This window comes from Phymastichus coffea, unplaced genomic scaffold, assembly GCF_024137745.1.
Source record: "Phymastichus coffea isolate CEN01 unplaced genomic scaffold, Cenicafe_Pcof_1.1 PCOF00024, whole genome shotgun sequence".
Lineage (NCBI taxonomy): Eukaryota > Metazoa > Arthropoda > Insecta > Hymenoptera > Eulophidae > Phymastichus > Phymastichus coffea.
The window spans coordinates 287,861-314,480 of record NW_026706835.1 but is presented as its reverse complement, the minus strand read 5'-3'; the positions used below and the strand labels follow the sequence as shown (position 1 = coordinate 314,480).

The 26,620-nt window shown below is 35.3% G+C and overlaps 1 protein-coding gene across 1 annotated transcript; it reads right to left on the bottom strand.

Annotated features, from left to right (window-relative positions):
* Window positions 1-7,028: 7,028 nt before the first annotated feature.
* LOC131675511 (uncharacterized protein K02A2.6-like) lies at window positions 7,029-20,179 on the bottom strand. The gene is made up of 12 exons (XM_058954520.1): window positions 20,080-20,179; window positions 11,070-11,324; window positions 9,540-10,952; window positions 9,249-9,383; window positions 9,088-9,192; window positions 8,957-9,023; window positions 8,788-8,912; window positions 8,578-8,695; window positions 8,140-8,336; window positions 7,388-8,046; window positions 7,155-7,292; window positions 7,029-7,049 (listed from the first exon to the last, which is right to left on the bottom strand). The coding sequence occupies exons 1-12, from the start codon at window positions 20,177-20,179 to the stop codon at window positions 7,029-7,031; spliced, it is 3,333 nt and encodes a 1,110-aa protein (XP_058810503.1).
* Between the last annotated feature and the right edge of the window lie 6,441 nt (window positions 20,180-26,620).

The following is a 26,620-nucleotide window of genomic DNA, read 5'->3' as shown; positions in this document are numbered from 1 at the left end:
AATGGCTTTCTGAAATTTGGTGGAGCATTACAAGAATAGTTAGATGAGAGAAGAGTCATATGGCAGAATCTCCAATCGGCATTTAATCATTCAAGTCGCACTAGGGTTATCATCAATCATGAACACTTAGACATCGTTTCTTTTATAAAAGCAGTATGTCGTGTGTTCGGGAAGCAAATCAGGCTAGTTATTATCAGATTTAATGCCATTAAGGTTAACACTGAGCTAGTAGTGGAGTTTGTTATTCAGAAAAGTGAAGAATAAAGTACAGTGGTGAAATATTTTAATACGAAAAATAGTCTCACCTATCAGAATACCAATTTATATCGCTGTTCTACAAGCTAGAACAGGAACACCTACCAGTTAAGGAAGCTTTTCGTAGTCGACTCAGCCACGGAGATGTGAGCGATGTGGACTATGCGCATGCGCAGAATGTATAACAGTTGTTTTGGCACTGTGAAAAAGAAAAATAAGTAGGGACCAGACTACATAAGCGAATTTCGATGTAGTCAAACATCATCGTATCTACCAAAATACTTTTAAACCAATCAAAAAGCTTCGTCCAGAGTTGAATATGAAAATTAATATGAGCAATTGGAAGATATTGATCAGGACAATTGACGGAAAGAAGATTGAATGCAAAGAAATTGTTACAGTTGAAGCTAAGATACAGAAATGAAGACTGTACTGCTCGAACTGCTCTAGCAGTCATGAATGCCTTGATTGAAAGATCAAAGATACGTAGGAAAAACGGCTTTATGATCGAAAAAGCAGAGACAGAGAGAAATAATTATCATATAATCAATTTTAAAAGTACCTTCTACATACAACTTCATCGCAGACATCGTAATACAACCCTCTCTCTTTCATTCTATTAAATATCAGCTTAGTATTAATTTTAGCTCTTTTACCAATTTTAGAGTGGATCAAAAGCACAAACCTCTCAACTATGTAACTCAACGTCAACAAGAAATGGCAGACGTCCATAAAAAAAAATTAAAGAGTATCAAGAGTATTATTAAGAGCTGCAACGGTAGTCGATTCGATCAATCAAATACGTTCGCGATTCGGTAGCAGTCGCGATGCTAGAGTAAACGTCTATGAGAGAGAGGGGGCGCACGAGAGTTCAATTTTTCAATTTAGCTTCAGCTGTTGCTTGCGAAAGTACCGCCAAATTATTTTCTATTGTGTTTCTGCCGTTTTGCCGATCAAAAGTTGTTTTCTGGGATTCTTTGATACGTATGCGAGTGATCGTAAGAGACAATAACAGCAGCAGTAAGCGAACAGCAGCATTAAGTGCAGTAACAGCCGATTGGTAGCGAAGAGCACCGGCGCAGCCTTTCCAGGGAGGAATTCGTTGGCCTACAATAAATTTCTTTAACAATTACGGCTGATCACCGTAATTGCACTGCAGGGTAAGTGCAGTTCCCTTTTTCTGCGCAACAAAATATTTACGAGATTATTTTGTCTATCGCGATCGGTTGTGCGTTCGCACCAAGCGTTAGTTTTCGCGGTTGAATTTTCTTTCTTTCTCTCCCCGTATTATTAAAAATTGTAAATCTTATTCGCGTGTGTAAGTCTTTCGGCCCATCAAAGACTGTAGTTTATTAGTTATAAACGATTTTGATTTTATTGGCCGTATTACGTCATTTTCTTCTTTTTTAGTTTAACGGATCCGTCACCGGTTAATTTTTAAACCGATTTCATCTAGAGGATAGTTGGAGTAAACATTAGGTCACTCACACCTAAGATAGATCAAGTGTCACGAGTCAGGTGACTTAAGGTGAGTTCAACGCTGTTGGAAAGGAGATATTCGAACGAAAGTATCAAACGTAAAGGCGAATACACGTATACTCATACGTGATTAACGGAGCGGTGGTTAGCTCTGCATCGTAGGAGTTTGTTCTTTAATATACCCATTTTTTACCAGCTAATTCACCCCGTTATAATATTTATAATAGTTAATTATTGAATTATTGTAATTTATAGTATTTTACTAATCTCATATATAAACAATGGTTAAGGAAAATCCCTCATGTAATTAAAACAACACTCTTGAAAATTTCAACGTTTCGCCATAAATTCATGGCCTCTTCAGGAAAACTTTATTAAAAAAAAAATTATGAACAATTAAAAACTTTTTTATAAACAAATCGACATGATCATAACACTACAGTACACATCTAACAATAATAATAAAATCATTCGTACTCACAACTATAGAAAACCTAAGTCATAGTAATGTTAATTAATAAAATATTTTTACTATTCAGAAACAAACCGAAAAGTCAGAGATATAAAATGAACTGTGAATTTCAAAGTGGTAAAACTGTCTATATACTAGAAATGTCAATATAGTAAGCAATTAAACAACCAATCAGAGTCAAGCACGAAACGGAGATGCCCGAACAATTCGAATCACACAAATAAAATTCAATGTCAAGAGCGCATCTCTTTTACAACATTTACAATCCGACAGTATTGTTTATTGAGAAGCTTCACATCTTCTTTTCTGTTAATCGTGTTATCACTAATATTAATATTAATCATCTCAGATGTAATTCTTTTTTTGTAATTTGATTCTCTATCCAAAATAACTGTGTTTTCCCAATCAAATTCATGGTTAGGAAAATTCTCTATGTGAGAAGATACTGGTAACTTATTTTTTCCTATTGAATCTTTGTGTTCTTTAATTCTCTTTTTTAAACTACGTTTTGTTTCCCCTACATAATTCGCAGGGCATGATTTACAATTGAATTTGTAAACGACTCCAGTTTCATCCCACTTTGACAATTTGTCCTTGCCTAGTTTAATTATATTATTGAGTTTTTTGCTTAAAATAGGAACACATGTGATTTTAAATTTCTTAAAGATAGAATTACAATTATAATAAAAATTCTCACATAACGGCAGTGGTAGTATAGTGTCTTGATTATATTGTTTATTATTGTGAACTGATTCAATAATACCTTTGATTTGTTTGTATCTATGTTGTCTTAGTCTACGATTGATATTTGAGTTTATGAATTTAATCAGATAATTATTTTGTAATAATGTTTTTTTTATTTGTTCAATATTAGCATCATGAAAGGTCGGATCTGATAAACGTACTGCTCTATCAACTAAATTAGAAATAATATTTTTCTTCTGTTGAATAGTGTGATTAGAATTGTAATTCAATAGTCTGCCTGCCGAAAGTGGTTTCTGATAATAATAATTCTGGTTTCTGATTGTACTGTAGTGTTATGATCATGTCGATTTGTTTATAAAAAAGTTTTTAATTGTTCATAATTTTTTTTTTAATAAAGTTTTCCTGAAGAGGCCATGAATTTATGGCGAAACGTTGAAATTTTCAAGAGTGTTGTTTTAATTACATGAGGGATTTTCCTTAACCATTGTTTATATATGAGATTAGTAATATTTCGAAGGAAAATAAAATAGATTATAATTATAGTATTTTAATTACTCTATTTGCATCGAAAGGTGTAGTTACGGTAGCATTCAAATCATATCTCGATATTGTAATAATAAGCTGATATTTTAACATTTACTACAATTTTTCGATAACTTTCAGCAAATCCAAGCAGCATACTCAGGAATATAGTAACATCGAAATAATCTTCGTCAATTGTAAGTGATACTTCTTTGTCATTAGTCGGATTGAGTGGTAACCAGTTCTTCATAAGACTTTTCAAGCCAATATTTTTTACTTTATCTATTTCAACAGCATTTATCTTGTATCGTATCTCCTCCAACAAATGACATATAGCATTATTAACTAACTTAGTTTTAACTGCTACATTTCCATTTTCCTAAGTTAATCACTTCTGTTCGAGAGCTCGTACAGATCAGACGTTCATCGAAGCGCTCTCCAAAATCGAATCTAAGCTACTTATTGAAAGTAATACATATAAAATCTCACAAAATAAATCTACACTCCTCGCAAAAATTAAGGGAACAAAAAAATTTGTCAAATTTTTGGCTAATTTTCAACAGGCGGTATTTCAGTAAGAAATGGTCTACAGGAAATAAAAAAATAAAGCTGTTGAAGCTAGAAGACTCTAGTTTTTAGTTTTTTTGGTTAAAAATTTTTTGGAGCTCCGTATTTCATGCAATCCTTATATAAAGCGCAAAAAAAATTTTAACACAACGCTTGATGCATTCAGTAGCCCCCTACAATGGAGGATCAGTAATGGTTTGGGCAGGAGTTTCACGAGGATCTCGAACTCCTTTAGTTATTGTTCGAGATAACCTCAATGCCAGGCGTTATATCGACCAGATTCTGAGACCTCATGTATTACCAATATGGAGAAACGCGAGAAGATTCATTCTTATGCAGGATAACGCAAGGCCTCATACGGCGAACATCACTCGTCGATTCTTCGAGAGAAACGGCATTCAGTTGTTAAGGCATCCTGCAATGAGTCCTGATCTCAATCCAATTGAGCATGTCTGGGACATTTTGGGCCGCCGATTGCGTCAGAGTTACCCAAACCTCCGAAATTTAGCTGAATTAGGGATTGCTTTGATAAGAGTTTGGCGTCAGATTCCTCAGCGGATGATCTGCAATTGCATTTCCAATATGCGGCAGCGATTGCAAGCTGTGATTCAGAGTAGAGACGGAAATACTCGATATTAACACACACACACACACACACACACTTTGGAAAGTGAGTTTGGAGTCGTAAAATACTGTGGAGCTGACGAGCCACGGGGTCTCTTCTTTCCAAGAATCATTCGCACACGTGCGTAAGCACAAAAGAAGCATAAATCCGACCGAGCAACCTCCACGTGGTATGCTTTGGATAACGCTAATGCCAGCGTTAAATCGGTCATCAATCTCTAGAGAACAATATTTTATAGTCAGTGGAAAAAATTTTTTTTTTATTTTTGAAAAATGTTTTTTTGATTTTTGAAAAAAAATGTTTTTTTTTCAATTTTTTTCAAATAATCGTAAACAGACACAAAATTGTGTAAACAGACGAAAAATAGTTGAAGTAAGTAACAAATTTAAAGTACTGGAAAACAATGAAATAAGCAACAAAAATAATGAGCCAGCAACACCAACAGCCGTGAAACCGCCAAAATCACCGCCTATATTCGTAAGTGGAGTTTTAAACATCAGTTCTTTAATTGATCTTCTTAATAATGTCACGAAAAATGAATACAGACTAAAAGTTCTGAATAATAACGAAATTCAAATTCAAATCAATAATCCTGAAATATTCACTAACACAATAGCCGAGTTAGAAAAAAAACAAACTAAATTTTACACTTATCAAAAAAAAGAAAACAAACCGTTTAAAGCCATACTCAAAAACATGCATGCATCGGTCAATATAACAGATCTAAAACATGAAATTGAAACCTTCAATCACAAAGTAATAAGAATTTTTAATATTAAACACAAAATAACAAAACAACCTTTACCAATATTTTTTGTAAAAATAAAAATAAATGAAAACAATAAAGAAATATATAAAATTAACAAACTAATGAACCAAATAATCTATTTTGAAGAATCATATAATAAAAGAGATATTCCCCAATGCATGAGATGTCAATATTATGGCCATACAAAAAATTATTATCATAAAACACCAGTTTGAGTTAAATGCGCAAATAATCATATCTCAACGGAGTGTCTCATTCAACAAAAAATAAAAGAATTTAAATGTGCAAACTGCGGAGAAAATCACGTAGCTAGTTATAAAGGCTGCAGTGCAAGAAAATTACTTCAGCAAAAATTATTTCCAACTCTAAGACCAAAACAAATAACAAGTATAGAAAATATCGTTAGATCAAATGTCTCATATGTGCAGGCCGCAACTGGAAATTTAAATACAGCACAAGAAGAATCAAAACAAATGCAGACACCTCAACCAATAGTAAACAATAACAATGAGAATCAGCTGGTAAATATGATAACTCAACTGATATCTCAATTAATAAACAAGATAGACATAATGCTTTATTTGCTTACCACGCTCATAAATAAGACATAATGAACACAAAAATAAAAATAGTAATTTGGAACGCTAACGGCTTAGCGCAAAGAAATATAGAAATAAAACATTTTCTGATAGAAAACAATATAGACATCATGTTAATATCAGAAACACAGTGTACTTTAAAAACTTTTTAATAATACCGCAAAACATATTATATAATACAAACCATCCTGACGGTAAGGCCCATGGAGGAACGGCAATATTAATAAAAAGCACTATTAAACACCACGAAATAGAACCACATAAATACGACTACCTACAAGCAACAAATGTAGCGATCACAGATCCCAACGGTCAATTTATTCTGTCGGCATTATACTAAACATACAATAAAAACCATACAATACATACATCCAAAACATACAATAAAAAAGAAACAATACAAAAAATATTTTGATAGCCTGGGAAGCCGTTTTCTCGCAGGAGGAAACTATAATGCAAAGCATCCATGGTGGGGATCAAGATCAATAACTCCAAATCAACAAGGAGCAACTTTATATGCAGTAATAAAAAAGGAAAATTTAACGCCAATATCAACAGGCGAACCTACCTACTGGCCTTCAGATATAAATAAACTACCCGATTTAATAGATTTCGCTATTATAAAAGAACTATGTCCTAAGCACCTAACAGCTGAATCGTGTCTTGACCTAACCTCTGATCGTTCCCTAATTATTATAAACCTCAACTCAACAATAAAAATAGACCAAAAACAAAACCTTTTATATAATAAAAAAACAAATTGGTATCTTTGCCGAGCAATAATAAATGATAAAATTATATGTAACATACCACTAAAAACAGAACAAGATATAGATACTGCGATTGAAAATTTAAATAACAACTGTTGTATATTCAATAAATCAATACTCAAGCTTGTAATTTAATTATGATTTATTGTATAATGTAAGAAGAATCACATAACAGAAGGAGAGTTGGTATTCGACTGACTAACGCTACATTCATGATAAACAAGAGAGCGCAACGCTATTCAACTATTTAGAATTAATTAAAGAATCATACATTACATTCCTCCACCTTTAGAAAAAAATATCACTTCAAACTTCATTATAAATCAAAAATTGTTCTAGGTTTAATAAGTCTTGAAGAGCGACGTAAACTAATTAGAACATCAGAATTAACCTTAGAATCATAAACATTTTCATTTTGAACAATAGAATCTACTTTTGGACTATCTGTATTTTTAATAACATTTGATTGAACGTATTTTTTAAAATCATTCTCAAACACATTTACTTTATCTTTATCAATCACATCATTCTGAGAGATAAGAACGGTAGGACTCATGCATTTTTCCGGTGTTCGTAAAGTATCGTATCACGCATTGACAAATTACACGATCGCAATTGATTTACATGACGCTTCCATTCTTGCTGATCATTTGTTGTGACATTGTATGTAATAGGACTTATCTGTTTACTAACTTCAGCTTTTCGCCAATTACCATTTGCATAATCTCTAGCCATTACTACTTTTCCTTCGTCAAAACTCACCTTTCTATTACCTCTAAAAAATTTTTGGCGATCTGCTTGTTTAAGTGCAACACGATTGCCAACATTTTCTTTCAATAAATCCCATCTTGTACGAAATTTTCTTCCCATTTGTAATTCAGCTGGACTTACACCTGTTGTGCAATGAGGAGACGAGCGGTAATGAAATAAATATTTTGCAAGAGCTTCCTTTCTTGTTGAACATTGTCTATTCAGAATTTTAATTTTAGCTTTGCAAGTTTTCACTGCATTTTCAGCAGCTCCGTTACTGGCAGGATGGTAAGGTACACATTTTATGTGTGTAACTCCATTGGCTAACATAAAATCTTCAAATAACTTCGATATAAACGTAGGACCATGGTCTGTAACTAGCTTTTTTGGAATTCCCCAAGTTACAAAATAATCTCTGAAAACATCAATAGTAGTTTCCGCTATAATATTATTCAATTCTCTTATATCAAACCACTTTAAATGACTATGTAAAATTACATTATGCATTTTCCCATCAATTGGTCCACAAAAATCTGCATGTAAACGTTGATTCGGACTTTTTGGCTAACTCCACACATGCAATGACGCTTTCGGTGGATTATCAGCACTTTTAAGACACAACTCACATTGTTTACATTTATTTTCAATCTGACGGTCCATCGACGGCCACCAAACGTATTTGCGAGCCAACATCTTCATGCGTACAACACCCATGTGCGAACTATGAAGCTCATTTAACATTTCTTCTCTGATACTCAAAGGAACACACACACGATAACCCCACATAACACAACCATTTTCCAATGTCAACTCCCTTTCTTTGCTTTTATAAGGTATAATAATCTATCATGTACACTTTTAGGCCAACCATTCAATAAATATTTCTTAACTGAATTCAAAACTAAGTCTTTATCAGTCTCACTTCTAATTGTTTCTAATGAAAATGATCTAACCCCTGCACTAAAATAATTTAAATAACTATATTCATAATTATTGGTACTAATATTATTTTTAATAGGAAATCTTGATAATCAGCACTCTTATTATCAATTCCCTTAATATACCTTAGTTCATAATCATATGCAGCTAAAATAACACTCCATCGTTGTACTTTATTTGAAGCCATTACTGGTAAACCTTTTTTATCTCCAAAAATATAAATAAGTGGCTTATAATCTGTCTCTAAAATAAAATGCCTCCCATACAAATACTGATGAAAAGTTTTTACTCAAAAACCAACGCAAGACCTTCTTTATCAAGCTGCGAATAATTACGTTCTGCTGGTGTATGTGATCTTGATGCAAATGCAAATGGTCTACAGTTACCATCAGGAAAAATATACGACGCTTCCGCTTCAATACCCTCAGGGCCTGCATCAACGGTGATTTTGATAGGTAACCTTGTGTCATAATGTATTAAAACTTGATCGGAACTCAAACTCGCCTTAGCTTTCTCAAAGGCTTCATGACAATCCTGAGTTCATTTCCAACGAAAATCTTATCGCAGTAACCTATATAGTAGGTTAACAATGAATTCATAATTTCTTATAAATTTTGAATGATAATTCATCATACCTAAGAAAACTTGTAATTCTTTGACGTTCTTTGGTATCTCTACTTTTTTGATTGCTACAATTTTCTTTTCTGAAACGTGAATGCCTTCCGCATCAATCGTATAGCCTAAAAAATCAATTTCTGATTTTGCAAAATCACATTTTTTTTCCTGACAGTCAAACCAACATTATTAAAATGTAATAAAACTTCTTTTAATCGCGTGTGATGTTCATGAACATCTTTTCCAGTAATCAAAATATCATCAAAAAATTTCAACACTCCAGGAATATCCTTCAATAATAATTCTTCAATTTCTCCTTGAAAAATTCAAGGTGCCGTAGCCACACCAAAAACGAGTCTTTTTTATCTAATCAGCCCTTTATGCGTAGTAATAGTTGTCAATTTTTGAGATTCATCATCGAGTAAAAATTGTTGATAAGCATTCATTAAATCAAGTCTTGTAAAAATCGTACCTCCTTTAAGCATTGCTAATAAATCTTGTGTTCTTGGAATAGGATGTCTATTTACAATTAAATGTTTATTTAAAGTAATTTTATAGTTCCCACAAATTCTTACTTGACCATTAGATTTCATAATCGGTACCATTGGTGTCGCCCATTCACTCGACTCAACTTTTTCCGCAACATCCAACTTAATTAACCTATCTATTTCCGCTTCAACTTTCTCTCGCAACGCATACGCTACTGGTCTCGGTTTACAAAACTTCGGTGTAACGTTTGGTTTCAATTCTAATTTGAACGTTCTTCTATTATATGTGCCTAATTTATCAGTGAAAACATTTTTAAACTCTTTAACAATTGCTAAATATCTACTCCCACATTCATTGGTTACTTTAATTTCATTCAATTTGCATTCGAAATTTTTAATAATACCTAACGCATCTAACCAATCTCTACCTAAAATCGGTTTCCTATTACCAAGTAAAACGTACAATAATAATTTACAATTTAGATTCGCAAATAACACGTCAACTTTAACTAAACCAATCGGAACAATAGTATCGCCAGAGTAACTTTTGAAAATTCGATTCGATTCATACATTCTTAAACACTTCAATTCCTGTCTACCAAAAAAATAAGTACTCGACATTGCCGTAATAGGTGACCCGGTATCAATTTCAAACATGATTTTAACATTTTCAACAGTTACCTTGATCTTTAGAGGTTTAATTTTTGTCTTATTTTCATCTTCAGATAAGTGATAAAGATTATTAAATTCTTGTTCAAAATTATCTACTTCATCAATACAGTTTTGTTTAGAATTATCTCTATTGAAATTAGTTGTTCTAATCCCACTGCGATTATTATTATTATTAAAATTATAACCTTGAAAATTTACTCGCTCGCTATTACTATTATTTTGACTGTTTGTTTTGAAATTATTCGCATCCCTACTATAAGAACTTGACTGAGACTTCGCCACTTTACACACAATAGTTAAATGACCTACTTCGTGACATACATTGCATTGATAATTGCGATACCTACAATTAGGTTTCTTATGGTTAGGTTTCCCGCAACAATAGCAATTAATGTTACTATTACCCTGTTGATCACTCGTCTTATCATTTTGATTCAAATTCTTGTTCTTCTTATCTGATACATAGTTAACCGCCGTTGAATATGCCATCTCCGTTGATTCTCCCATCCCTTCAGCATCACGTGTCACCGTTTTTGTAGATTGAGCGAACAAAACTGCTGAATCAAACGTCAAGGACTTCTCTTTGAGTAGATGCTTTTTAGTCGATTTGCAAGAAACGCCAAAAACGAACTGGTCTCGCAAATGAGTCTTCAATTCCATACCAAAATTACAATTCATAGAAAGCTTTTTCAAATTAGCAACAAATGATTTAATGTCTTCGCCCTCTTATTGTCGACATTTTTTGAATGTATAACGTTCGCTTACCTCACTAGGCTCCGCTTTGAGATGTTCTTTCAAAATGTCAGTAAGCACTGCATTTTATCAGGGATTTGCAGGTTTACCAGGCGTACATAACTCTCTTAATAAAGCATAACCTTTGTTACCTAAAAACGTAATCAATAACGGCACCTTCTTTTCCTCTTCAACATCATTAGCCGTGAAAAACTGTTCCAATCTCTCTTGCCATAACTCCCAATCTTCCGACAAATCATACTCCACAATCGAACCGATATAGCCCTTACCAGCCATTGCTCCTTCGACCTCTTCTTTGTTCACGAAATCATCAATGAAAGTACTATTTTCTCCGTCTGAATCATCTGTGACGGCGGACCATTTTTTTCTTAAAATTTTAATATTTCTGTATAGCATTTAAGACAAGCGGAGAAACGAGAACAGTCGCTCAAAAGCGAGGGGGACCGAAACAAGTTATTAGAATTTTTCCCCGAAAAACAATAAAACCGCGACTGCATCCGAGCCAGCGTTCTCAAACGCATGCAAGGAGCGTGTAGCCCCTTGTATGTGTTTAACACGTGTCAACATGTCGATGAGAGGAGAGAGTCATAAAACTGCGACTAACATCCTGTAAGCCACTTTTCCAACGGATTTTTCCTCCTTTTAGAATGCTCAAAAATTTACCATTGAAATGAAATAAAATTAAAATTATCTAAATACAATTGTTTCATTATCGCAATACATCCCGGATAATTATGACTTCTCAAACCTCTCATCGAGTTCTCATTTCAAAGCTAGGATTAGTTAGAAAATAAGAAAAACAGAGAAAAATCCAAGAAAAAAATTATTATATACGCGCACTATATTGTTAAACGGATTTTTATTGTAAGAAATTAGGAGATAATCGCCTTGTTAAGTTACATAAGTTTTGTATTAATACTCCGATTAAAACTGAAATAGAATTGTATGATTAGTGAAAAATTTAATACAATATTGTTCCTAGCACTAAGTAGCTTGTAAGTTATCGAGTTCACAAAAAAGAATAATTTTTAAGTTATTGTAAATCCGCTTATTGGATAAATCTTAGTTGAGAATGGTACTCGAGGAGCCATCTCACGAGCCAAGGCCTGTACCTCTGCGTTCGCTCCTCCGATTTTCTCCACGCCCCCGCTCCAATTAGGGCCCGAAAAATCAGTGAAGAAAATGAGAAGAGACAAATGGGCCAATGAAAGCATCATCGCTTACTCCACTCCTCCCAAAGCTAAGACGCTAAGAGAGGGACTTACCACCCAGCCACCCCCAGTGTATAAAAAGAGATGTACGAGCTTCGAGCGACAGTCGTGGAAAAAAAATCAAGAGAAGAAAATTCAACATTGTGCTATCAGTGAAGGAGCAGAGAGCCAAGCAGCCAAATAACAGAATAAATCTGGAATTGAACAAGGAGAAGACATCCAACACCAAACTCAACAAAACTTCTTAATAAAAAAAAGACAGTAAGCGAATAAGAAAAATCCTTTATTTCTATACTTTCCTCTCTCTTTTCTCTAGCGAAGTAATAGCTCGTGTTTCCCCCTTTTTTTTATTAGCTGGAGACTACTTTTGATAGGCTCCAGGTAATAATATTATTAGAAAATCCGGGTACTACTATTGATAGGACCCGTGGTGCTTCTAGCTCAAAGATTACGACTTTCGATCGGAATCTGAGAGCGGAAGTATAGACTCTGTGGCACTTTCCCCCTCGATTTAGACAATTTCTTGACGAGTGATCCACGCCAGTTTAGGCGAGAAATCGCAGTTCTGGCGACAACGAATCCTGAGACTGCGCTAAGCCTCAGCCGCACCTGAGCTGTGTCGTTGCCACGACACACATCAGTACCTCCAGCATCTTCTACATTTCCCATCAATTCATAAGTTCATCCTCGTCGCCAATTGTTGTATATTCAATAAATCAATACTCAAGCTTGTAATTTAATTATGATTTATTGTATAATGTAAGAAGAATCACATAACAGAAGGAGAGTTGGTATTCGACTGACTAACGCTACATTCATGATAAACAAGAGAGCGCAACGCTATTCAACTATTTAGAATTAATTAAAGAATCATACATTACAACAACATCTATTCAAATATTAAAAATGCAACCCCTACGTACTCGATAAAACAAAATAAAAAACAAATCAATTCTAAAGTAGTAATAGATAAAATAAGAGAAAAAAGAAAGTTGAGAAAAATTTGGCAACAGACTTGATTATCAACAGATAAATAAAACATAATAAGTCTATTAAAGAACTTAAAAAACTTCTTTAAAAAACTTAACTGCAACTGAGGCTACTGATTATTCGCTCTAGAATGCCACTAAAAAATTATCATCTAATCCAATGCTTTTTTTCCTATTGCCATTCACTTTATCCCAGAATTTTCTTCTCGTCTTATCTTTTCTTATTTCTTCTGCCACTCTTTTCCCCTCATCTTCTTTTACTTTTCTTATTTCCTCTCTGTATTCTCTCTTTGCTTCTAGGTATTTGCCTCTGTCTTCTTCCCCTTTTCTTACCTTATTTAACTCTGCCATCACCGTAGCCCTTTTTATCTTACATTCTTCTCTCCACTAGCTTTTTTTCGATCCTTTCTTTTCTCTTATCTTCTTTTTTATAACTACGTTCTTCACTCTATTTTTTATCTCTTTCCATTTTTCTGTTCCTTCTATTGCGTCTATCCATCTCTGATACTCCCTTATACCTTCTTCGCTCCAGTCGTCTATTATTCTTTCTTCCTCTTCTTTTCTTTTTTCCGCTATTTTGTCTTCCAATTCCACCTCTATTGGTAAGTGGTCCGACTTTACCCTCTCTTTTATTTAAACCCTTTTTATTGCCTCATCACCTTCCTCGTTACCTACTACATAATCTATCGTTGACATTCCTTCCGCTCCTATATACGTTATTTCTCCCTCTTCATCTCCTTCTTTTCTCCCATTCGTTATCACTAAGCCCCTTTCTCCTAGCCATTTTATCATTTCTTCTCCCTCTGCGTTTAACACTTTATCCTTGGCCTTTATTTCTTCTAGGTTTTCTTCTGTCTCCCATTCTCTCCCTTCATTTCCTATTCTTGCGTTGAAGTCTCCTTCTATAATTATTGTTTTTGTTTTTCCTCTGTTCTCCTGTATCTCTTTGCTTAGGTATTCATAGTTTTCCTTCTTCTCGTGTTGCGTATACGAGGTGTGTTCAAAAAGTAACGAGAATTTTTTAATTTCGCGGGTTTGGAGAGTCCGCTTGTATAAAATTTTTTTTTATTATGTTGGTACACATGCCCCTGAAGTACGATAAAATTTTCAGCAATATTCATTGCTTACTTTTTAAGTGGCAGCCGCTAACGTTAGACGTGTTTTTCGAGCTCGGCGATTTTCGTTTTTTAAAAGAAATGAATCAAAGAATTTGTGTTAAATTTTGCGTAAAAAATGAAATAAAGTGTAACAAAGTGTGTGAAATGTAACAAAAAGCCTATGGTGGGTCTGCTTTGAAAGAAACACGTGTTTACGAGTGGTATAAGCGTTTCCAAGATGGCCGCGAAGACGATGAAGATGACGAACGACCCGGACGCCCAAGCACATCAACAACCGATGAAAACGTGAAAAAAGTGAAAGAAATGGTTATGAACGATCGCCGAATCACAATCAGAGAAGTCGCTGATGATGTTGGCATATCAGTTGGCTCATGCCATCAAATTTTTTCGAATGTTTTGGGTATGAAACGTGTGGCAGCAAAATTCGTTCCAAAATTGTTGAATTTCGAACAAAAACAGCGGCGAATGGAAGTTGCTCAGGAGTCGCTAAATGAAGTCAATAACGATGCAGAACTACTAAAACGTGTTATAACAGGTGACGAAACATGGGTTTACGGATATGATGTCGAAACTAAGGCTCAATCGTCCCAGTGGAGGCATTCTGGATCGCTAAGACCGAAAAAGGCTCGACAAGTACGGTCGAATGTGAAGGTTATGCTCACTGTGTTCTTCGATTTTAATGGCATAGTGCATTATGAATTCTTGCCACAAGGTCAAACAATCAATAAGCAGTACTACCTACAAGTTCAACGTCGTTTGCGTGAAGCAATCCGAAAAAAACGCCCGGATTTGTGGCAAAACAATTCATGGCTTTTGCACCACGATAATGCGCCTGCTCACACTTCATTGCTTGTTCGTGAATTTTTGGCCAAAAACGAAACTGTAACAATGCCTCAGCCTCCATATTCGCCAGATATGGCTCCATGTGACTTTTTTCTATTTCCAAAAATAAAGAGAACATTAAAAGGCCGTCGTTTTACAAGCATAGATGACATTAAAAGCGAATCGCTGAAAGAGCTAAAAGCTATTACAAAGATCGAGTTTCAAAAGTGTTTCGAGGATTGGAAAAAGCGTTGGCATAAGTGTATTGTATCCGAAGGGGACTATTTTGAAGGCGACAACATTAATGTAGATGAATAAATAAATATTTTTTTCATAAAACGAAAATTCTCGTTATTTTTTAAACACACCTCGTACACCGATGCTATCATGTATTTCCTCCCTCCGATCTTTATTTCTCCTACTATTATCTCACTTGTCCTTTCTCTCTTCCATTCAACCTTACTCATCCCTTTCCTCTCTTTTACCGCCATTATTCCTCCTCCTATTTCTCTTCCCCTTCTTCCTTCCCTTCTTGAGTCTCTCCACTCTATGTTATACCTTTTAAGTTGCTTCTCCACCCCAGTTTTTGCCCCTTACCTCTTCACCCAGGTTTCGGTTAGCCCTATTATATCAAATTCCCTAACATATTCCCAGTCGTCTTCCTCAATGCTCCTAATCCCCGCCACGTTCTAGAATAGTATCTTTACTGCCTCTTTTCCCTCTTTCTCCCCTTCCACTTCTCTCTCTCTTTTTTCCGTATTGTTTTCGAAACCCTTCCGCCCTTTTTCCTACCATTTTTCCCTCTTTCTCGCTCCACCACCATTCTTCTTCCTCTGCCTTCACCTCGTTATGCCACATCTTTACCTCTTTACCTTTACTTTTTATTTCTCTCGCTTTCCTTCTTACTTCCTCTCTTATCTTCCTCTGCTTCCACGTCCAGTTTTGATCTATGTATATCTTTTTCTGTCCCAGCTTCTTTTTCTTCTTCATAATTCCTTCTTTTTGTTCCCATGAAGCGCATCTAATTTGCCACATATTTTTTCCTCTTTCTCTCCGATCATCCCTCCCCGCTGTCCCTCATATTCTTATCAGATTCATTATCTGTCCTTTCATTTCTAGTTTCTCCCTTAACCAGTCCTCTGCCTCTCCCTTCTTTTCCCATCTGAACTCACCCTCTAAGTCTGTCACTATTATATTGTTTACCCTATTTTCTCTATCCAATTTTTCTCTCATATACTCTATTTCTTCCATCTTGCCTACTTTTGTTCCTCTTTGCTTCTTGTTTCCTCCTTCTATACTTTCTTTTAATTTCACGCACTCCTCTTCTAACTGATTCATCCTCTCTCCCTATTTTTCCTGCAGTTTCTTTTCTCTACTTTCTGCTTTTTCCCTTTCTTCTTTCGTCTCTTCCTTTCTTTCTTCCCTCTCTCTCTTGTTCTCTCCTAACTTTTCCTATTTCTTTCTCCCATCTTTCTTCTCTTCTTTTCTCCTCTGCCTCCATTCTTTCCATTTTTCCCATTATTTCTTTAAACATTTCTGTCCATTCTTTCCTTTCATCCTCCCATGCCTCTCTTAAATCTCTTATATCTGCCCGTATCTTTTCCATTATATCTTCTGCACCACTACTTTTTCCCACTTCTCTTATCGTGTTGTCCAATCCTTCTCCCCCCTCCCCTTCCATCTCGCTCCCCTCGCTTTCACTCTTGCATCTCTTTGCCTCTCTCATTTCTCCTCAATTATTCTCCCTTAGCCCCTCTCCTCTCTCTCTCCCCCTCACCATCTTTACTCTTTTCTTCTTTTCCTCCTCTGGGCCTTTCTTATCCATCCTTCCACCTTTATCTCTTAATTTTTCTGTTGTCACAAATCTTTCCATCATATCCCGTACGCTTTAATTCGACTCTCTATATCTACTTGTGATCCCACCTTTATTCCCTGTCTTACCTTTTCTGTCTCCGCCTTTACTTCTTACCGCCCCTCCTCTCTACCTACCTTTCCCGCTTCCTGATTTTCTCTCTTAACTTTTCTTTTTTCTTTATTCCTCTCTCTCTGCTTTTTCCTGCTCTTCTCCAAGCCTCTCTCTCTCTTCTTCACTCCTCCTCCGCCTCCACGCTCTTTTCACCTCTATTTCTCTCCTCAAACACTTTTCCTCTTTAACTTTCTCACCAAAACTCGCACTCACAGCCAAGACACGTCCACACTCTTCCACCGGCCTTCCTTCTCTCCTCACTTTACGTTCGTTTATATAAGAAACTGTAGTAATATTACACTCTAGACGTAAAGCTTTCACTCTGAGTATAGTTACAGGTAAATCAGAGCTATGAGTTTCATTTGCAGATAGTTCTCATCTAGTAAAGCCTAAAATTGAACCAATAGAATCTTCTAGTTTGAAATTTATTTTATGACTACACTGAATAACACTACGTAGAGTATTATTATTTGGTTTTAAATTAATTTATATTTGATTGAACGTTAGCGTTCCTTGTAGAAAACTCTCAATATCTTCTATCTCATAGTTACCTGTCGGTAAAACGATTTCGTGTTCACCAACGTAAAATTTATGATTGCCTACGTCAATATTTGGTTTTGAATTAAATGTGAATAGTTCCACTAAGCCTAGTACATATTTTTTATTAGGTGACAGCTCTATTGGTGGAAAATAATTTGCTTTAAGAACTGATGAATTTCCTGACAAACTCTATATTAGTATGTTCTCCATCAGAGTTTTTTATGAAATAACTGTTTTCCCATTCATTATATCTATTTATAGTTTATTCGAAAGAAATTTTAGAGAAAGATGTCCATACCATAGTTGTAGGTATTGAAATCTTGATATCTCACATAGTAATATTTGACTTTTCTGACTTTTAGATAGAGTAATAAATCTATAGGTGGTTGAAGATTGTCGAAACTATCAAAGTATATAACTTCATTACCTTGCTTTTTACGAAGTGTGTTCAAAAAGTAAGGTGAATTTTTAAATTGGACAGGCTACGTAGACTTGATCATGAATATTTTTTTATTATGTTGGTATACATGTCCCTCACATATGCTCACAGTTTCAGCAAGTTTGTATGTTTACTTTTTATTTGCGAGACAGAAACGTTAGACGTATTTTTTGTGCGCGGCAATTTTCTGCTGTCGAAAACAATGGATCAAAGAGTTTGCATAAAAGTTTGTGTATGAAGTGCTCCAAAACACTTGAAATGTTGACAGTGGCATACGTTGAGTCTACTTTAAGTAAAAAAAATGGTTACAAGTGGCATAAGCTCTTTCAAGATGGCCGAGAAGACACCGACGACGAACCTCGCTCTGAACGCCCTAGCACTTTAATAACTGATGAAAGTATTGAAGAAGTGAAACAAATGTGTTAAAAAATCGTCGAATCGCTATTAGAGAAGTGGCTGAACACGTCGGCATCTCCGTTGGCTCGTGCCATGCAATTTTTTCCGAAGTTTTGGCATGAAACGTATAGCAGCAAAATTTGTTCCGAAACTGCTTAATTTTGAACAAAAGGACCGTCGAAGGAGCATCGCTCAAGAGCAGTTAAACGACGTCAATGACGATTCTGATATGCTCAAAAGAGTCATAACTGATGACGAATCATGGGTTTACGGTTATGACGTCGAAACTAAAGCCCAATCGTCTCAATGAAAGAGTCTAGAAGAGCCAAGACCGAAAAAAGCACGTCAAGTTCGATCAAATGTCAAGGTTTTGGTCACTGCTTTCTTTGATTATAGTGGCGTAGTACATCAAGAATTCTTACCACAAGGTTACACGGTAAATATAAAATATTACCTTGAAGTGATGCGTCGGTTGCGAGAAACAATACGAAAAAAACTTCCGGAATTGGGGGAAGACAATTCATAGATTTTGTATCACGATCATGCACCTGCTCAGTCATCGTTGCATGTGTCGAACTTTTTAGCCAAAAACAAAACCACAATCATGTCTCAGGCATCTATCTTATTCACCGGATATGGTGGCCCCTGCGACTTTTTTCTGTTCCTAAAACTCAAGAAACCCATGAAAGGAGGGAGGTTTGGAACGATTGAGGAGGTAAAGAAAAAATCGCTGTTAGAACTCAAGGCTATACCAGAAAGTGCTTACCAGAAGTGCTTCAAGGATTAGAAAAAACGTTGGTACAAGTGTATTATATCTGAAGGGGATTACTTTGAAGGGGACAACATAAATATTGACGAATAAATAATTATTTTTTCATAAAATTAAAAATTCATCTTACTTTTTGAATACACCTAGTATATGCTACCTAGTGCGTACCTGGTCCATTTTTGTCGTCTAAATTGATAACATTCTGATTTTGGATAGTGAGGTTCGTCAGATGATAAATCGTTACGAATAAAAATACTTCGAAAATTTGCAATTTTTAGTATTTTAGCATATTTTTTTATATCTAAATCAGTCAGAGCACGTTTAGGCAAAACTATTTCAAAGTTTTTTTTTCTCAAACCTTGTCCGCTCATATACGATCTAAGGTGAAGACCATAACCTTTACTATGAGGCTTCAGATAAAGACCTTTACTTAAAGCAATAGCTTCCATAGTTTTGTTATGCCTCTGAGCCTCTTTCAGCTCATTTTAAGCAGCTTTAGCGCTGTTCATAGCTTTCACTATTGAAGCAGTTTAAAGCAGCAAATAATGAAATTAAAAAAAGAAAGCGCTCCACCAACTTTATCGAGAATAGGTAAAATACGTTGTATATTTATTTTACTTCTACAGCCCACCTTTTTCACAGCTTCTTTGACTCTTTTTATAGCCAAACGAATAATTACAAGAGATCAATTATTAGACACATTACTTTTCGATGCCGCCTTAATAATTTTATTCAATGTAACTAACGGCTTTTTGATTTTTCTACATTTCTTTCGTGCTTAACGTTTTTTGAATCGTCTACTTCGTTTCTTTCTACCTTTCTTCTTATCAACACCCATACCGAGCTTACCTTTAACTTTCATAATATTAGCTATGGTGAAGGCAACTGCTTTTTCACCAAAACTGCTATCTTTAGCTAGCACTCTTTCCGTAGCTTTTTCAGCCAGCATTTCGTCAGCTTTATTTCTTGTCACAATATCCTCTTGCTTTTGAGAATAAGTAATATCGTGTTCTTTACAAGCAGCATCTAGTGGAATTTTACCAGGATCTCCACGCGCCAATCGTTTGTTAAATTTTGTACCAGGACCACAATACTGATATCTAGGTAAGTGAGCTTCAATAGGCAAGTTATTTATAATCTTGTTCACTAGACCACCACCAGTCTTTCTTTTACAGTACGTAATCATACTTCTTCGAAAGACAACATGTTAATGAAATAAAAGGTATATAAGCAGTCTTTTTATACCCGACAAACTCATTCATTTAGTTATCGGTGATGAGTAAACAACATGGATTTCAAAGAACAGCCTCTTAAGCTTCAAGTCGGTAATTTCGATGGAGTGGTAGAGACCAAATATAAGAAAAAAGACATGGTGAACTATTGCCTAACAGTATACGTGCCGTTTTCTGCGGACCTAGTAACTGTGGAAAAACTAATTGTTTATTAACATTAATCACATATCCTAATGGTCTTAGATTTGAAAACGTATATGTCTATTCAAAATCCCTTAATCAGCCCAAGTGTAAATTTTTGAAAGATTTATTAGAGTCTATTAATGATATAGAGTATCATGCTTTCAACGAGCATGATACAGTTGTTCCGCCAGATAAAACACGACCAAATTCTGTCATGATTTTTAATGATATAGCCACTGAGAAGCAAGATAACGTAAGAGCATTCTTCTGTATGGGAAGACATAAAAATGTAGATAGTTTCTATCTCTGTCAATCGTACACTCGCATTACAAAGCATCTCATTCGAGATAATGCAAATTTAATAGTTTCGTTTCGACTAGATGACGTGAATATTAAACACATTTATGTGAATATTAAACACACTCGTTACAAAGATCATGTTAACTCGGATATGTCTTTTGAGAAATTTAAAGCAATTTGTTCAAAATGTTGGAGAGATGATAATTGTTACGTGACGGAAAATTTTATTTTTTTTTGTTATAATATATCTAATTATGATTTCGCGACAGCATGCTGCTTTTAGCGTATTAGGTTAGGAAACATGAAGCGATTATAAACGCGTAAATCAGAGAGAGACAGAGTGTAAGGAATGAGAGAGGGAAACGAAAATTCACAGACGAATTGTGAGAGTGAGATCCGGCAGTTAGGAGTGAGCGCCCAACTAAGAAGGCTGCAATTTTTCCTACAATACTATAATTAAATTTTTCAGAGTTAATTGAGTTTATGAGAGAGTCTGAGTTTATTGAAGTTTAAATTTATGAGTTTGAGTTTGTTGAGTTTATTAAAATCTGAGTTTATTGGAGTTTAAATTTATCAAAGTTTGAGTTTATTAGAATATTAAAAAAAGTGTCGAGTGCGATCATTCAGATATCTTATCTGCTGCTGCAACATTGAATAAAAATATATATATTCGAGGGGGGGGGGGGGGAGCGTCAATAAGCCTTTACAAAAAGAAGGAAAAAAAGTTATGCGTATGTAATTTTTTTTTGTTTTTCAACATAATCTCCTTGAAGGTCGATATACATTTTATTGAACGGCCTTCCAGTTTTTTTAAGCCATCAGAAAAATATGATTCCTGAAAACCGTCAAAATAGGCATGTGTTTCGCGATGACTTCCTGATTCGAAGTGAATCTTTGTCCGGTAAGCTATTTTTTGAGGTCAGGAAATAAGAAAAAGTCACTGGGATCCAAATCAGGCGAATATGGTGGATGGTCAATTAATTCGAACTTTAAATCGTTAAATTTTGCCATCGAAACTGCACAACTGAACTCGAGAATTGTCTTGAAGAAAGAGGCATCTTTTTTTGTTCGAGTGAGGACGTTTTTCTCTGATTTTTTCTTTCAGCTAACCTAATAATGATGCATAATATTGTCCATTGATCGTCTGAATTTTACTATTTTTCTGTTTTAATGGAATTTTTGAGTCGATTCGAGCCGCTATTTTAGATTTTCCATCTCTGAAAATAATTTCTGATATTTATTTTTTATTATCTTCTTTAATTTTCCACGTTATTCTGCTTAGACATAGATATGATTATCTCGTGTGTACACACACACGCACGCATACACATACATACAGACATAATAATAAAATTAGAAACATTCATTATATTCAGTTATTTTATGTAATTTCATTATCTAGACAATAAAAAAAATTTAATATTGTTACGTGGCGGACTATTCTTTTTTTTTGTACAACGGTATGCTTGATTAGACTCTCGCTTGCGAGAGTCCCACACATACACTCGTGTGCGCGTCTTGGCGGGAGTGAGTGGAAGACGCTGAGCACAACTGCTGAGGTATGCTGTGACAGCATGCTGCACTCAGTTTCATAAAATTAGAATACTTATTAATTAATCCACCGTCATTATCATTAGTATTAATATTATTTTCTCATATATCATATATTATTTTAGCTTAACTTTGTATAATATTTAGAATACTTAATTATAATTGCGAGTAAATAAAAATGTTTTTCCTGTGCTGTATGAAACGTGATACGGGTGAATAAGGCGCTCATTTCTAAGCAGACTAAAGCCATGCCGGAGACGTGGAAAATTAATTTTTTTTATTATTATTACTTATTTTATTATTATTACTTTTTTATTGTTATTACTTTTTTTTATTATTATTACTTACATGATCGGGCGCTTAGGAATTCGGCGGAGTTTTTTTTGCAACAGTCGCGTAAGCGTAATTAGAGCTTTCATTTCTAAGACCGGGTGCATCTTTCTTCCGTTCCCACGTTTTCTGCTTACGTGGTGTTGGCAATATGATTCTTTTGTTTAGAAATATTTGAAATTCGAAACGCGGCTTAGAAAAATTTCTTTTTGAGTATTATTTTACGTATGATCGTTTGAAATTTGATTGCGCGTTTGCGAAATATTTCCTTTTGTGAAATAGTCGAATTTACTTTTTTTTTATTCTGTTATAATAAAGGATTAATACTTGGCATTATACTGTACAATCCTGTTATTAAAATTTCCCTTAAATATTTTTATTTTTATTATTTTTATTATTAAACGATAGGTATATATCATTAAAAATAATTGGTATTTTGTTAATAATTATTATTAAAGAAATTGAGCTTAATAAATTAAAATCTGATTAGGAATTATTATTTATATTTTCTTTATTTATATTGACAGCGGAAAATTTCGGTATTGTCGTGCTTATTTATTTATTATCTAAGAAAAAGGGGAACCCTGGGCCATATATAATCCGTAAACCGCTGCAAGGAAAATTTAGTGAGACCTTATATGAAAAAGAAAGCGAGATACAAGCATACCCAGGACTATAAGCGAAATGGTATTGGCCACCTTACAGTTATTGACTAGTATGTCGGCCAGCTTCACCCTACAAAATATAGTGCAAGGAATTACAGAATTTGATGGAAAAAATTTCCCGCTTAAGGACTTCATCCAGGATATTCGTAACGGAAGAGCATTGATATCAGACGAACAGGAAAAAAATTTTGTTCGGTTAATAATTGCTAAATTACGAGGACCCGCACGCGACTGCATTTATGGAAAATTTATTAAGGTAGTCAATGATTTAATCAAGATTTTGAATGAGTGGTTCGCACCCTGCAAGGAATTTGCGTACTATGATTCTTAAATTCATAGTATACGCATGAAGCAAGGGGACTCGGTGGATGATTTCCATGACAAGATCAACATTCTGCTAAACTGTGCGGAGAATGCACTGAAGGAAGAGTTCGGAGAAAACCTCACCAAGGCAATGATGACTCCGATGCGGAATTCAACCATAACGACCTTTATAGACAGACTGCTAAAGAAAATTGGAGATCTAGTAGATATTAAGCAGCCCGAAACCCTGGGGGATGACTATAAAGAAGTACTACTTATAGAAACTAGAAATAAATCGAGAGCACGGCATGGCGAGTCAAACCCTAATAAATGGACAAGTTTACTGCGCAGTCTTAATTTGAATTTCGTACAAGACCGACAAAACGATCAAGAAGAACAATACGAAGATAAGTGGGATGAATTACCCGTGGGAATTCAACAGTTGTTCGTACAGCAAAATAATGGACAATAAACATACATAAATAATCAGAATTACCAAGAACAACAGCAGAATCAACCTCAAGGGCAAAGGCAGTATCAGAATAGGAACTGAAAACCTCGCTATAGGAATTATCAGGACAATGGACCGCATGCAGGGCGTTTATATAACCCTCATATGGACTCATATCACCACCTCTTCGGAAAGCGCTGTGGAACAATAGCGTATGACCAGCAGCAAAAAGGCGAGCTTAGACCCAATCCAAGATACCATAACAGGGTAATACAGGTAAATTAAATTCAGATGGGACTCGCCCAGCAATAACTGGAGTGGGCCCTTGTCAGATATGCCACCAGAATCAGGACAAGACCCAACATCAGCAACAGTATGCGAAGACGATGTTGGCAGAAATTCAAGAAATACCGACCACCGAGAAACCGGGAGTACCTCCGGCAAAAGTGATGACGATATTAAGGAGCCCGCAAGCCCTATTGAACCAGTCATCGCAATTGCCTTGAATTGGGGATTTGGTGCAGGAAATCATCAAATCTATGCGCCAACGAGAGTAAGGTTTCGTATACTAGAGACCAGCAAAAAATGGACCGTGTTTATGGTTGATAACGGATCAACTATGAACTTAATTAAGTTTAGTGCACTAAATTGGACTACGAGGTTTGATCCGAGGGAGGTTACTACCTTGAATAGTATTACGACACACATCGTTCCAACCATAGATACGACGATATTGACCATAAATGGAAAGATTGCGAAATTTCACATAGTATGAATAATTTTCCTATCGAAGAGGATGGAATGTTAGGCAGAGATTACCTAATTGATACCAACGCTGTAATTTCATATTATCATAGAAGCCTATTGGTAAATAGCGATGTAATGAACCCGGTACCATTTTTACCGAATGATGTCCCCATTGACCGATTACAAGATGATCTGATACAGACTATGAGTATCAGAGCTCATGAGGATGATGTATCAGATACTGAAACTGTAACGGACCTAGATCGAGGAATAGAACAACTTGCTTGTGAAAGAAATGCGAGTAATAAGACTACAAATAGCGGAAAAGGACTGCCGGTTGACACAGTAAGATACACATTAGCGCCGAGGACTCGTCAAGTTATACAGATTAACCTGGTGAAGAGTACGCTCACGGAAGGGTATTTACCTAGAATAAACGTGGCCAACGATAAAGTCTTCCTTGGGGGAGGCATAATCATTAATGATCATGAGACCTGTAAGATTATGGCTATTAACACCCATGATGAGAGGGAAGTAACGATAGAAGTGAACCCGAAGGAAATTATTCCATTTGAATATTATAAATCGGAATTCTTTAGTGACACGAATTCAGACCAGAAAGGTAGCCTTCAGGGATCACAGACTATGGATCAATTCAAGAAACGAGGCGATCAGTTGTTGCAATTGATTAGAACAGGACACCTTAGCTCGCATGAACTCAAGACTGTTAAACGTTTATTGAAGAAATATCCAATTGTGTTCCTACTTACTGAAAAACCCTTACCGTTTACTAATTTAATAGAACACGAAATAAACTTGGAGAATAGAGTACCAGTCAATACCAAGCAATATAGGCCATACATCAGAAATTTATATCGGACCAAATCAAGAAACGTCTAAGAGAAGGAATAATCGAAGAGTCTAACTCACCCTATAATTCACCGCTCTGGATGGTTCCTAAAAGCCCGGCGAGTGATGGCACACCGAGATAGAGGATGATTATTGACTTTAAGGAATTAAATAAAAAGACCATTGGTGATGCCTACCCTTTACCCAATATTGCTGATATTCTAGATCAGTTGATTTAATTAGTGGATTTCAACAAATTCCCTTAAGAGTTGGAACAGGGAGAAGACGGCATTCTCGATCTCTGATGGACACTTTCATTATATCAGAATGCCGGAAGGACTAATGAATGCGCCAGTGACCTTTCAACGAATGACGAATGCATTGCTGCGAGGACCATTAAATGTAGAAATGTTAGTGTATCTGGATGACGTGATAGATTACGCTAAGAATTTACACGATCATGAAGTTAAGGTAGGAAAATTATTCAAAAGACTTTCTAACACAAGGTTAGTCTTATAACCGGACAAAGTAAATTTCCTACGTCGAGAGGTAAAATTCTTGGAACACATTGTCAGTGCTCGAGGAGTCGAGCCAGTCCTTAAATTGGTTGAGGCCGTAAAGAAATTTCTGACGCCCAATGGAGTAAAAAGTGACATCTCTTTTCTTGGACTCTCCGGATTTAACGGACGCTTTATTCAAGACTACTTGAAGATAACCAAACCCCTTAGTGATTTAACGAAGAAGGACCAAGCACATAACTGAGGACCGCCGCAAGAAGA

Bases quoted from the DNA above. Each gene is read 5' to 3' on its own strand.
- LOC131675511 (XM_058954520.1), bottom strand. From the start codon at position 20,179: ATGCTGGCTGAAAAAGCTACGGAAAGAGTGCTAGCTAAAGATAGCAGT. The intron at 8,337-8,577 runs GTATATTAAGGG...ACCTTATAAAAG, and splicing joins GCATATGATTATGAACTAAG to CAAAGAAAGGGAGTTGACAT. The intron at 7,050-7,154 runs GTTAATTCTGAT...TTTTTTCTAAAG, and splicing joins AAAATGTTTATGATTCTAAG to GTGGAGGAATGTAATGTATG.